At 47.5% G+C, this 12,717-nt stretch overlaps 1 protein-coding gene across 1 annotated transcript; it reads right to left on the reverse strand.

The window, feature by feature from the left end:
* Positions 1-4,142: 4,142 nt before the first annotated feature.
* On the reverse strand, positions 4,143-5,082 carry LOC146334597 (uncharacterized). The gene has a single exon (XM_084824290.1). It carries the CDS (start codon positions 5,051-5,053, stop codon positions 4,583-4,585), a length of 471 nt encoding a protein of 156 aa, XP_084680416.1. The 5' UTR covers positions 5,054-5,082; the 3' UTR covers positions 4,143-4,582.
* Positions 5,083-12,717: the final 7,635 nt, after the last annotated feature.

Consider the following 12,717-nt stretch of genomic DNA (forward strand, 5'->3'; position numbering starts at 1 on the left):
GGCATGTATGTAATGGAGGGAGGAATGAATCTGCTACAATATATGGATCCCTCTCTCTTTCTCTGTGTCCCTTCACACATGCTCTTTCTGCTTTGTCCTGTTCAAAACTGCTTATTGGTAATGTGTTCGTTCAACAAATCATTTTCATTTCTCAGAAAGCTCATCCTGCGTCATATCCATGACCTTTTGGTTTTATATGTCAGTCCTAGTCTGTATGACACCCTCTGCTTGATTGGATCAAGGGGTTCTCAGTCCAGAACCCTGTTTCCAACAGTAGATAGCTGGACACTCGAGAACTGCCAGATGCTGGCAATGGTGAAGGGGGATAGCTTGTTGAGAGGAGCCCCAATGCATCTCCAGGAAGAACAACAGAGCCTACAAATTTGTGGTACATCAGCAGAAGTCCTGGAGCACCGCTGTGAGACTCCTTAGAGCATAAGAACATAGTCTGAGAGCAATTGTCTTGCACTTGACTGACATGACTAACATTGGTGTGCTCCCTGCTGCCTTCCAGTCATGCATCGACTAGGATTAGCATCCACATACTCATTACCAGGATGGCATTCCCAAAGGTGAGCTGACTCCGCATTTCATGATACTGGATTTCAGTATTTAGCTAGATCACAGATCATCAGGAAACACATCACATGCTGTATTCCAAGAGCAAAGTGCTCAGAAGGGAATTGTGAGTTCACAAAATTCCTCTTATTAACATTCGTCAGTTTTAGACGGAGGACTGTGAGGTGAATCTTTAACTCCAAAATCTGAAGCTGTGTTGACATGATTCCAAATAAGATAGAAGAGAAGGCAAGATAGACAATGGTTGCAAGCAAAACAGAATTTCAAATGGTTTTGTTGTTTGCTGTTTCTACCCTTTGTTTAAGGAGTATCTCCTGTACGAGAGGCAGTGAGCCTATCTACACCAGTTGCTGGGGAACATGGGTGGAAGGGAGCTATTGCATTCATGCCCTGTTGTGGGGTCCCAGTGGACTGCTGGCTGGCCACTGTGTGAACAGAATGCTGGACTAGATGGACCTCGGTCTGATCAGGCAGGGCTCTTCTGATCTTCTGATGTTCTCACAAGAAGATCTCTGCAGGATAACAACCAAACATGGTTAAATCATAGAATCACTGTTGACAGTGAAGATCATCTACTCCACATCCCTGCTCAAGCAGGGCATCAAGGCAGCATCCTCCCAAAGGCAAATTTGCAAATTTGCAATTTGCAAATTACGGGCAACATTTCCATAATCTGCACCATGTGGTTGCAATTGGTGCAAATTGCGTTTTTACATAAATACATGCAAAAAAGAGAAATCTGCGAGCTGATGTCCAGGGGCCCAAGCTGACTAAAGCTCAGCGAGCTTCAGCCGCTGGATGGATTCCTCTGGCATCCCCAACTGAAACCCAAGAGGGCGACAGGCTGGCAAAGCCTGGCTCATGCCTTCTGGCTTTGTGCCAGGTAGGTTGAATGATGCAAGAATGGGTGAGCTCACTGGAGCCTGCCTCGCGCACCACTCACCCGACCCTCACCACACCCTCCCACCACTGTCTGGCGTGCTAGGTGGGAATCCTGCAAGACACGATCCTTCATTAAAAAAGGCAGCTCCACTGTTCAGGTAAGTCACCATCTGCATAATTCTAGGCATAAATGGTCTAATCAATCTCTTTACGCCTGAAATACTGCATACGATGGGCTAGGGATGTACGAAAGTTCCGCCACAGATCTCAGGGAGGCCCAATGCCAGCACATTCGGCCCCCGAAAACGGTGGCGGAACAGCCCCCCGCCCCCCCACCGGGATGGGACTTAACTTAGGCGGATCGTCTTGGTGGCGGCGGCTCCAGCGGCGTCTCCGGCGGTGGTTCGGAATGTAATCCGGGGGCGGTTTACATTTCCAGGTAAAAAACCCCAAAAAAACGTGATAGGCTATGTAAAGATTTAGGTAGCCTATCACGGCTAGATTTTAAAAAAAACACCATGACAGGCTACGTAAATGTATATGCAGCCTATCATGGCTGATAAAAACAAACAAACAAAAGCGCGTACACAAATGGCGGCACCCATGGGCGCCGCCATTTGCATTCCTTATTTTGGCACGTCTTAGTCTATGTAAACATTTACGTAGACTAAGATGGCGAAAATAAGGGGAATTCAAATAGCATAGACGCTACTAAAATAAGGAACGCAAATGGCGGCACCCATGGGCGCCGCCATTTGCGTACGCGTGTGTTTTTTTGTTTTTTGTTTGATCAGCCTTGATAGGCTACGTAAACATTTACGTAGCCTATCACGGCTGACTGCAGGGACGCAAACAGCGGCTGCTACGGCCGCCGCCATTTGCGTCCCTGCTAACCAGCAGCCGGATGTCCGGCTGCTGGCGGAGCCGGCCAGTCGCTCCGCAGAATCCCTGCGGAGCGGAGCTGGCCGGCCAGGGCTCCGGGAGGGGGGGGGGAGGAACAGAGCATCTCCCTCCCCAGCCAGTTTTCCGGGAGGAGGGACGGAACGCCACCCCCCCAGCATTAGCATAATCCGCGGAAAGGTAAGTACCTTGCGTACATCCCTACATTGGGCTAATGATGGCCACCACTGTATGCAAATGGTGCTCAGGTAAACAACAGAGATCCACTTTCGTGCAAAATGGTGGCTCACGCAGAAGCGGGGAACACTGTGCTTGCCTGTCTCGGAGCGTGCCGAGTCGGACAAGCATGGGCATCTGCAAACTGGCATCTGGGAGCTGAGCAGGAAAGAAACCACTGAGCCTTGAGCCCCAACAGGACTCTCACGACATCCCTAGGATGACGTCGGCCCGGGGATGTGCTACCCCACCAAAGGAAGTTCATTTCAACTGTATCTTCTCCCAGCATAGAAGGAAATCCGTTCCATCTTCCTCTCATGACCAAGTCTTATCCCTTCAGGCCTGCATATTAACCTAGTTCCTTAGAAGAGTGATTTGGGCAGCCAAGAAACTCCCTCATGAAGGCTCCTCCTCCCTCGCCTGTTACCACCTGGAGCCATGGCAGTAGGCTGCATGGAGAGAGATGAGCGGGGGAAAGAGGGCCATTCCATAGCCCTGCTGAAAGAACTATCGTTTTCCCACATCCCTCCCCATTCCTTTCCACTTGAGGGTCATGCCTCTTCAAACTGCAAACCTGAGGGCAGGGACTGTCTCCTCTCTGGCTGAGGAGTGGCATACAGCTACGTCAACAGATAGTAACGAAGGAATGGTGTCTAAGGGCGATTTTGTTTCACCGACTGTGTGCATTCGGGGCTGGAGCGGGGAGGACCATCGATTGGTGTTGGTGGTGGAGAATCTGCCTTGCATGGAGACAGTCCCGGACTCCCAGGGTCAATCCCAGACATTCCTGGAGACCCTAGAGAGCCACTCCCAGTCTGAGAACGCAATTCTGAGCTCGATGGCGAGCCCGCCTGAGCTGACGCAAGGAAGATTCCCATGGACCTATCTGCTCTCTCACCAGGAGATGGTACCACAACTGAAAATAGAACCACCTTCCAGGAGAAATCTCACCACTTTCTGGTCCCCATCTCTGTCCCTCCTTTTCCTTTGTCTTTTTTTTTTTTTTTTAATTTGGCCACTTGCAGCAGGGATTGGTTCCTAACAGTTCTTAGCAGGAGATTTAGTCAGATTTGCTAGACTGATCCTTCTTCATCACTCAGCTCCCTACCACAGTCTCTAGAATTTACCTTTCCGACTGGGTGAGGGGACGCATTTCGACATCGGCACACATCCATGCAAGTACACATTCCTGAATGGGATGCATCGCACATCATGGCATGTCACACACACTGCAGCTGTGCAGACCTATTCGGAACTCTGTAAGGAACTCCACAGGACGCTTGGGTGTATCTCGAGCATATCTTTAACCCCAGGAATAGCACACCATCTGGGCCCCTGGCGTGAACACACAAGACACACCCGACCAGCCTTTCTCGACCTTGGTCCCCTGACGTTGTTGGACGACCTCAGCCCCCGATCAGCATGCCTCCCCCCCCTCCTTTATCTCTGGGAGTCCCAAGGCCAGGTGAAAACAAGAGGAAGGACGATAAACCCTTCTGGAAATCCACAGAGTGACCCCTCTGTGCTTCAGGTGAAAAGACCACCAGAAAACCAGTGCTATAATGCAAAGGCAGTTTTATTAGGGAGGTGGGGGTGGGAGGTATTCGACTGAATGATAAGCAGGCCAATGAACAAAGAACGCACGCCAGTGAACAGCTTCCCTGCTGAGATTGTTTCTGGAGAAAGAAAGGGGGGCTAAACACATAGAACGGTCTCCCCTCTCTCATGGAGATGAATCCCCTGTGACCCTGATTTACCTATTCAGCTAGGTGATCTCTCTTTCGTGGCAAGGCTTAGTGGTCCCTATCCTCTTTACAGTCCTCAGGGGGAGCGTGCTGGAAGAGCCTTCGGCAAACAAGGGAAATCGGCGAAGCGCATAAACAGTGGGGAAGAGCGGGTTGAAATGAGAGCGAAACGGGTGCAGGGGAGGTATGCATAGGCCTGAGTTCCAAATCCCAGCACATCTTCTGGTCATTCCTTTTGGTCGTGGATTGTCCGTGCGCGCTCAGCAGGGGGAGTAGCAGATGCTGCCTCTGCGCCCAGCCAAGCTGCCTTTGCCTCCAAGGTAACCGAAGCGGCTCCTACCCCCAAAAGAGCCCAGAAGGCCAGGGCCAGCTCCACCATAGAACCCTGTGCCAAGTCCTCCTCCAAAGCCCCCGACGGCACACGGGGTGTTGCCTCCGACGGCGACAGGGTCACAGCTGGCTGAGAGGATGGGGCCGGGGATGGTCACGACGAAGGGAGCGGGCTGGATCGTGACCTCTGAGGGTGGGATCTGGTTGACGCAGGAAGGGTTGACTCCAGAAAGCACGCCCAGATCAGCTGAGGGCACGGCAGATCCGGAGCCATAGCCATAGCCAAGGATGGAGCCAAGGCCATAGCCATAGTTCCCCCAGCCACTACCCCCAGCTCCAAAACCAACAACGGGGCTGGAAACACAGGAGGGGATGGCGCAGACTGGTCCACAGTACTTCATGGCTGAGAGACAGAGGCGGGTCTGAAAGGAAACACAAGGGAGAGGTGCTAATGACCTACATGGGTTGATTTATTACCCCATCCGTTTTTAGGATGTGTGAGTTTTATTGCTGGACACCACCTGGGGAGGGGTTCCTGCCCTGAAAGGCGGCCAAGACATATTGTAAATATTTCAAATGAACAAATAATGCATAAGAAGATCTTGGATGCACAGGAACAAAAGAAGCCATCAACTCCCGTAATAGTGTAAAGGGAAAAGAAATCCCTTCATGGAGACCAGCTTCGCAGGCCCAACTTTCAGTCCCCTCCCCAACACATGTACCCCCGAAGGACCATATTGAAGTGGAAACAAACTCCAGGGAAACTGTTTCCCCTCTTTTCCTTTCCACCGGGATGAATGAATTCAGATGGACTCCAGCGAAGAGCATCGCAAGCTGTTTTCCTACTGAATCAGCGCATTGGCCCACCGAGACAATGCTATGACTGCTAGAGGCTCTGCAGGTTCGCAGACACAGATCTCCCTGGCAGAAGATGGCCTAGCGTGGGCCAGGGCCAGGGGAAATGATACGGATGGTGAGGGTGACATGATGCAGGAGGGAACAGGAACAGAAGAAACAGGTTGATGTATATTACTCGAGGAGATCTTAACAGTTCAGGAAGTGCTCTGTTGGAAGAAGCATGCCTCCATAACCCATGCTGTAAGAGCATGAGATCCCTGGCCCATGGCTCAAAGGAAATACATTTGATTCAGGACTTGAAGGGCTCATTCGCTAATCTCAGCTACTCCTCCGTGGCAGAGGATGTGTCTATGCTGCAGAATATCTGGTTTTACACGGTGCTCGTCTGTCTTCTGTGTCTTCTCCTCACCCCACCCTCCTGCAATACTCTTGTAGTTCAGTGGCAGAGCACATGTTTGGCATGCATATTTTGATTCAATCTCTGGAAATTCCTTTTAGTGCTCGAAGAAATCCTGCCTGAGACCCTGGAGAGCCACTGCCAGTCGATGTCAACAATACTGGGCCAGCTGGCCCAATGGTCTGACCCAGTAGGACCCTCCAGAAGGAGTCCAAACCATCAAAAGTCATCAGAAGGTTCAAAGACATTAATCCAAAAGGTGCCCCGCAGGGACTCTCCCTAAGAATCATGTAGCAAAAGTACACAAGAAAGTCTTAGTCTGTGTGTGTGTGTGTGTGTGTGTGTGTGTATATATATATATATATATATATATATATATATACATACATACATATACATACATGCATACATATACATATATAGTTACATACATACATACATATGCAATAGCATGTCCTAAAGCTCGCAGGGATATCCCATTGGAGTAGTTTTAACAAGGTAAAGGACTTGGACAAATCAAGCTCACCTGTTCTTCTGCGGTGCTGATGGGAGAATGGGATGAAGCTGTTGGAAAACTGTACAGGGACAAGTCCTTTTATACTGTGTCCGTGGCAGGCCTGATGGCTGAGAGACGCCTCTTTAAACTTAAGTGCTTTATTATCTGCCCTGGGAAATCTGTGGCTGCCAATAGAGTCAAAATTACTTTAAGAACCCGAAGGCCAAGAACGATGCTGTCATCAGCTCATTATAGCTCATCAAAGGCGATGGAACCATGCCGAATGCTTTCCTTGTCCTTTTGCATCCCACTGGGAAGGTTTGCTTCTGCTTCTGGTCCCGTCTCCGTTGTCTTGGGAAGAAGACTTCGGGGTCAACAGCACGCCTTTGCTCAGGGCTCTTAATCTGGGGAGCTGGGTGGGGAATCGGGATGTATGAGAATGTCATTTGTGTGTGCAAAGCTGTCGAACAAGCCCCGTTCACAGCCATGAATGCCGACAACAGCAAGAGAATGTGTTCCGCAAGGAAGTTCCCAAAGAAATAGTCAACCACGCGGTCACATTCAAACAATTCACATTTAGTTTTCAATCAAACTAGCAGTTTGCAATTGTGCAAATTTAAGATTGCGCCATTTCATGTTTTAGTCCATGGGGCAAAGTTGAACCATATTGGAAAAATACACCCCATTTTGGCACACTCATTCCGTTCCATCGTGTTCAAATTGTGCAGTTTCCCCATTTGCAGAAACTGAACGGAGATCACAAACGACTGCAGTAAATGGGATGAGAAGAACAACATCAAGCTGTTCAGAGAATATGTGCAAATGCAAACAATGCTTGTTCAGCCATCTGTATTAGGGGAGAATTTCAAACTTGTGAGTTCCTATCGTACAGCTGTTTCCACCACACCATAGATAAGGGCATAAGTGGGCTCCTGCTGGATCAGACCAAAGGCCATTGAGTCCACTATCCTACTTTCCACAATGGCCAGAAGGGGAAATGAAATGAAAGACATGAGGAAGATGGAGTCTCCAAGGGGACACAACTGGCGATTGAATGGCCTAACATGTCTGAGTGATATTCAGGGCCAGCCGAAGCCACATTGCTGCCTGGGGCCATTAACCAGATGTTGCTGCCACCACCACCACCACCACCACCACATTTCTTCCACACAGGAGCCAACAGGACTTGCAGTGGAATCTTACTTCTGCGCTGGGAACAGGAAAGCATCCCCCAGCAGCGCAGCCAAGTGACTCCAATTTCAGGATCCAAGGTGCTGAATCCATTTGGGGTATGGGGTTCGGCACTTTGGATACCTGCTTTAGAGTTCTGGCTGGTTCTGACAGAAACCCAGAAGGGATTCACAGCCCTCCAAAATCAGAGATGCCAGCTTCTACTGTCCCCCACTGTAAAGGAAAGCAGCAGCCGATCTTAGTAGGTCCTAAGGCAGCTTGGTAGAAATGGCAGGAGAGGGTATTTCCCTCAGAGTCCTGTAAAATATATGGGAAATACGTCTGTCATGGACTAAAAGAGAGTTACATCCTGGGCGGTGTCCCATCCTCCATATATTACTTGGGAGTTGGGACTCCTCCCGACCCCGAGTAATATATCACAAACTCCTCAAGCAAGATTTCCAAATGAGCTTTTCAAACCACAACATAGTTACTCTAATGGAGACTTAGAGATAATTAGCTGAAGAGTACGATAATCCACAGTGAGATGACATAGTCAGCAAGACCTATAAAGGGAGAAATCACAAGCAATTTGTGTTGGGCATCATTCTATGTGCTTTGATGTCTTCCCCCGCCGTGGGTTGGGGATCGTTTCCTGGTAGAGAAGGCGTCATCACTTTCCAAAATTGTTGCCGAGACCACAACTCATGAACTAACAAGAAAACAAGGAAGCCTACAGTGCTTTGACCCCACAGGAGAGATGCTGACATCAAATTCTCAACTCTGTTTAAGATAGCATCCTAGATTACATTTAATATGCGCTGCCTTATGTATAATGATATACCCATAACATTGGGCATAAATGCAACTTTACACTCTCAGCAATATCCCTTTACTCAAATAGCTGGAATATTTCCCCCTGGTCTATTACAAGACACATTTTATGTCTGCAGAGGTCTTGCTTAGCAATTCTTCCCCCTCTTCTTCTTTGTCTTATCTTTTTAAAATGAATTTAATCGTATATAATAGTGATAAAAACGTAATATTGGTGACTGTGATGAAGGGATACATGCTCCTACCTTCCTTGCAAGATAGGAGAGCCTGGGAGACGCCCATCAGGTGATCTACCCATGAGTAGACCAGTCAACATCCATGCATTTTTCCGTTAGTCTGCACATGAGAATTCAGACTGGTTGATGGAAAACAGGCAGACTGAGGCTCCTTCCTTTCATTTAAGCACATAAGAAGAGCCTTGCTGGATCAGGCCAAGGGTTCCTGTAGTCAAGCCTTCTGTTTGCACAGTGGCCAACCGGATGCCCACGGGAAACCCACAAGCAGGACTTGAGTGTAACAACCCCCTCCCAGCCATGTCCCCCACCAAGGAACTGGTGTACATAGGCGTACTGCCTTCGATACTGGAGGTAGCATAGAGCCATAAGGACTTGTAGCAATTGATAGGCTTCTCCTCCAGGAATTAGTCTAATCCCCTTTTAAAACCAACCAAATTGGTGGCCATCATCTGGTAGAAGTGAATTCCATAGTTTAACCTTGTGGTGCATGAATTGGTACTTCCTTTTATCTGTCCTGAATCTCCCACCAATCACCACGCATACTTTGTATGCATACACCTCGATCCGTGGCCTCCTTTCTAGGCTAAACAATCCCAGCTCTTGCAACGTTCCTTCCTAGGAGAGTTGCTCCACCACTTGATCATTTTAGTTGCCCATTTCTGCACTTTACCCAGCTCTACAAATTGTCTTTTAGGTGCTGCGACCAGAAGTGTCACACCATAGATTTGTATAAGAGGAGTATGATCTTGGAAGTTTTATTTTCAGCTCCCTTCCTAACTGTGCCTAACATGGAGTTTGTCTTTTTTAACAGCAGCCAGCCACACCATGGTTTGACCTTTTTTATTGAGCTGCCCACCACAACCTCACATCTCTTTCTTGGTCTGTCACCCCTGGCTCAGATCCCATCAGGTTTTATTTACCCCATAGCTGAGAACCCAACAGGGCCATCCCATGGGTGAGACTGTGTCATCACAATTGGGGATACCCTGGGTGCGACCCTGACCAGGCAGTTGACACATTTGGTGGAGTCAGGCAAGCACAAGATGATGTCAGAGTGTCATTTTGTTGTATGCACGAGGGGTTGGGATTTGGGGGTATACAAATTAGAGATGGGTGATTCTGTCAACGTTATCTCTTGGTCATTGGTCCCATCTTCAGTTAAGTTCATCCCAAAGGCTGAGGGGTTTTTTAAGTTTAGTTTACATCAAAGAAGTCACAAGGAAATTCATAAGCAATTTTTTTGCACATTTCTTCAAATAGTTGCATTCCTGTAAACATTTTTGGCCAAATATATTATTGTTGTTGTTGTTCTTTTCTTTAATTGATTTCATTTTGATACTGCCCAATAGGTGATGCTCTCCGAGCGGTTTGGAACAAGCTCTGCTGGCAGTTCAGAACATTGTGTGATATACACAGTTCTGCAAGCAATTTTCCTAATATATGGCATATCTGATTGTTGCTTTCTAAGAATTTCAGGCATAGTTAAACTATGGAATTCACTTCCACAAGATGATGGCCACCAATTTGGTTGGTTTTAAAAGGGGATTAGACTAATTCCTGGAGGAGAAGCCTATCAATTGCTACAAGTCCTTATGGCTCTATGCTACCTCCAGTATCAAAGGCAGTATGCCGATGTACACCAGTTGCTTGCTGGGGGACATGGCTGGGAGGGGGTTGTTACACTCAAGTCCTGCTTGTGGGTTTCCCGTGGGCATCCGGTTGGCCACTGTGCAAACAGAAGGCTTGACTACAGGAACCCTTGGCCTGATCCAGCAGGGCTCTTCTTATGTGCTTAAATAAAAGGAAGGAGCCTCAGTCTGCCTGTTTTCCATCAACCAGTCTGAATTCTCATGTGCAGACTAATGGAAAAATGGATAGATGTTGACAGGTCTACTCATGGGTAAATCACCGGATGGGCATCTCCCAGGCTCTCCTATCTTGCAAGGAAGGTAGGAGCATGTCGCCCTTCATCACAGTAACCAATATTACGTTTTTATCACTGTTATATTCGAATTAAATTCATTTTAAAAAGATAAGACAAAGAAGAAGAGGGGGAAGAATTGCTAAGCAAGACCTCTGCAGACATAAAATGTGTCTTGTACTAGACCAGGGGGAAATATTCCAGCTATTTGAGTAAAGGGATATTGCTGAGAGTGTAAAGTTACATTCATGCCCCATGTTATGGGTATATCATTATACATAAGGCAGTGCATATTAAATGTAATCTAGGATGCTATCTTAAACAGAGTTGAGAATTTGATGTCAGCATCTCTCCTGTGGGGTCAAAGCACTGTAGGCTTCCTGGTTTTCTTATTTGTTCATGAGTTGTGGTCTCGTCAAACATTTTTGGAAAGTGATGACGCCTTCTCTACCAGGAAACGATGCCCAACGCACGGCAAGGGAAGACATCAAAGCACATAGAATGATGCCCATCACAAATGGCTTGTGACTTCTCCCTTTATAGGTGTTGCTGACTATGTCATCTCACTGTGGATTATCGTACACTTCAGCTAATTATTTCTAAGTCTCCATTAGAGTAACTATGTTGTGGTTTGGAAAGCTCATTTGGATATCTTCCTTTGAGGAGTTCGTGATATGTTACTCAGGAGGACTCCCAACTCCCAAGTAATATATGGAGGATGGGACACCGCCCAGGATGTAACTCTCTTTTAGTACATGACAGACATATTGCGAGTGGACAGGGGAGAAATGACGAGATGACACCAATCAATTTGGGATAAACAGGGCCACATTTATTGATAGATTACAATCTGCGAAGAGTTGTAATCTATCAACAGGCCAAGGGTTCCTCTAGTCAAGCATTCTGTTTGCACAGTGGCCAACTGGATGCCCACAAGAAACCCACAAGCAGGACCTGAGTGTAACAACCCCCTCCCAGCCATGTCCCCCAGCAAGCAACTGGTGTACATAGCCATACTGCCTTTGATACTGGAGGTAGCATAGAGCCATAAGGACTTGTCGCAATTGATAGGCTTCTCCTCCAGGAATTAGTCTAATCCCCTTTTAAAACCAACCAAATTGGTGGCCATCATCTGGTGGAAGTGAATTCCATAGTTTAACCTTGTGGTGCATGAATTGGTACTTCCTTTAATCTGTCCTGAATCTCCCACCAATCACCACGCATACTTTGTATGCATACACCTCGATCCGCGGCCTCCTTTCTAGGCTAAACAATCCCAGCTTTTGCAACATTCCTTCCTAGGAGAGTTGCTCCACCACTTGGTCATTTTAGTTGCCCTTTTCTGCACTTTACCCAGCTCTACCAAACTGTCTTTTTTAGGTGCCGCAACCAGAAGTGTCACACCATAGATTTGCATAAGAGGAGTATGATCTTGGAAGTTTTATTTTCAGCTCCCTTCCTAACTGTGCCTAACATGGAGTTTGTCTTCTTTTACAGCAGCCAGCCACACCCTGGGTTGACGTTTTTTATTGAGCTGCCCACCACAACCCCACATCTCTTTCTTGGTCTGTCACCCCCGGGTCAGACTCTGTCATCGCAATTGGGGATACCCTGGGTGGGACCCAGACCAATTGGGGATACCCTGGGTGGGACCCAGACCAGGCAGTTCACACATTTTGCGGGATCAGGCAAGCACAAGATGATGTAGGAGTGTCATTTTGTTGTACGCGCGAGGGGTTGGGATTTGGGGGTATACAAATTAGAGATGGGTGATTCTGTCATCGTTATCTCTTTGTCATTGGTCCCATCTTGACTTCAATTCTTCCCCAAGGTTGAGGGGTTTTTTAAGTTTAATTTACATCAAAGAAGTCACAAGGAATTTCATAAGCACTTTTTTTGCCCATTTCTTCTAATGGTTGCATCCGTGTCAACATTTTTGGCCAAATATATTATTGTTGTTGTTGTTCTTTTCTTTAATTGATTTCATTTTGATACTGCCCAATAGGTGATGCTCTCCGAGCGGTTCGGAACAAGCTCTGCTGGCAGTTCAGCACATGGTGTGATATACACAGTTTTGCAAGCCATTTCCCTAATATATGGCATTTTTGATTGTTGCTTTCTAAGAATTTCAGGCGGATGGATCAAGGTCGTCT

The sequence above is a fragment of the Heloderma suspectum genome, chromosome 17 (assembly GCF_057233095.1).
Source record: "Heloderma suspectum isolate Gila_16-S chromosome 17, 16-S_ref, whole genome shotgun sequence".
Classification (NCBI taxonomy): domain Eukaryota; kingdom Metazoa; phylum Chordata; class Lepidosauria; order Squamata; family Helodermatidae; genus Heloderma; species Heloderma suspectum.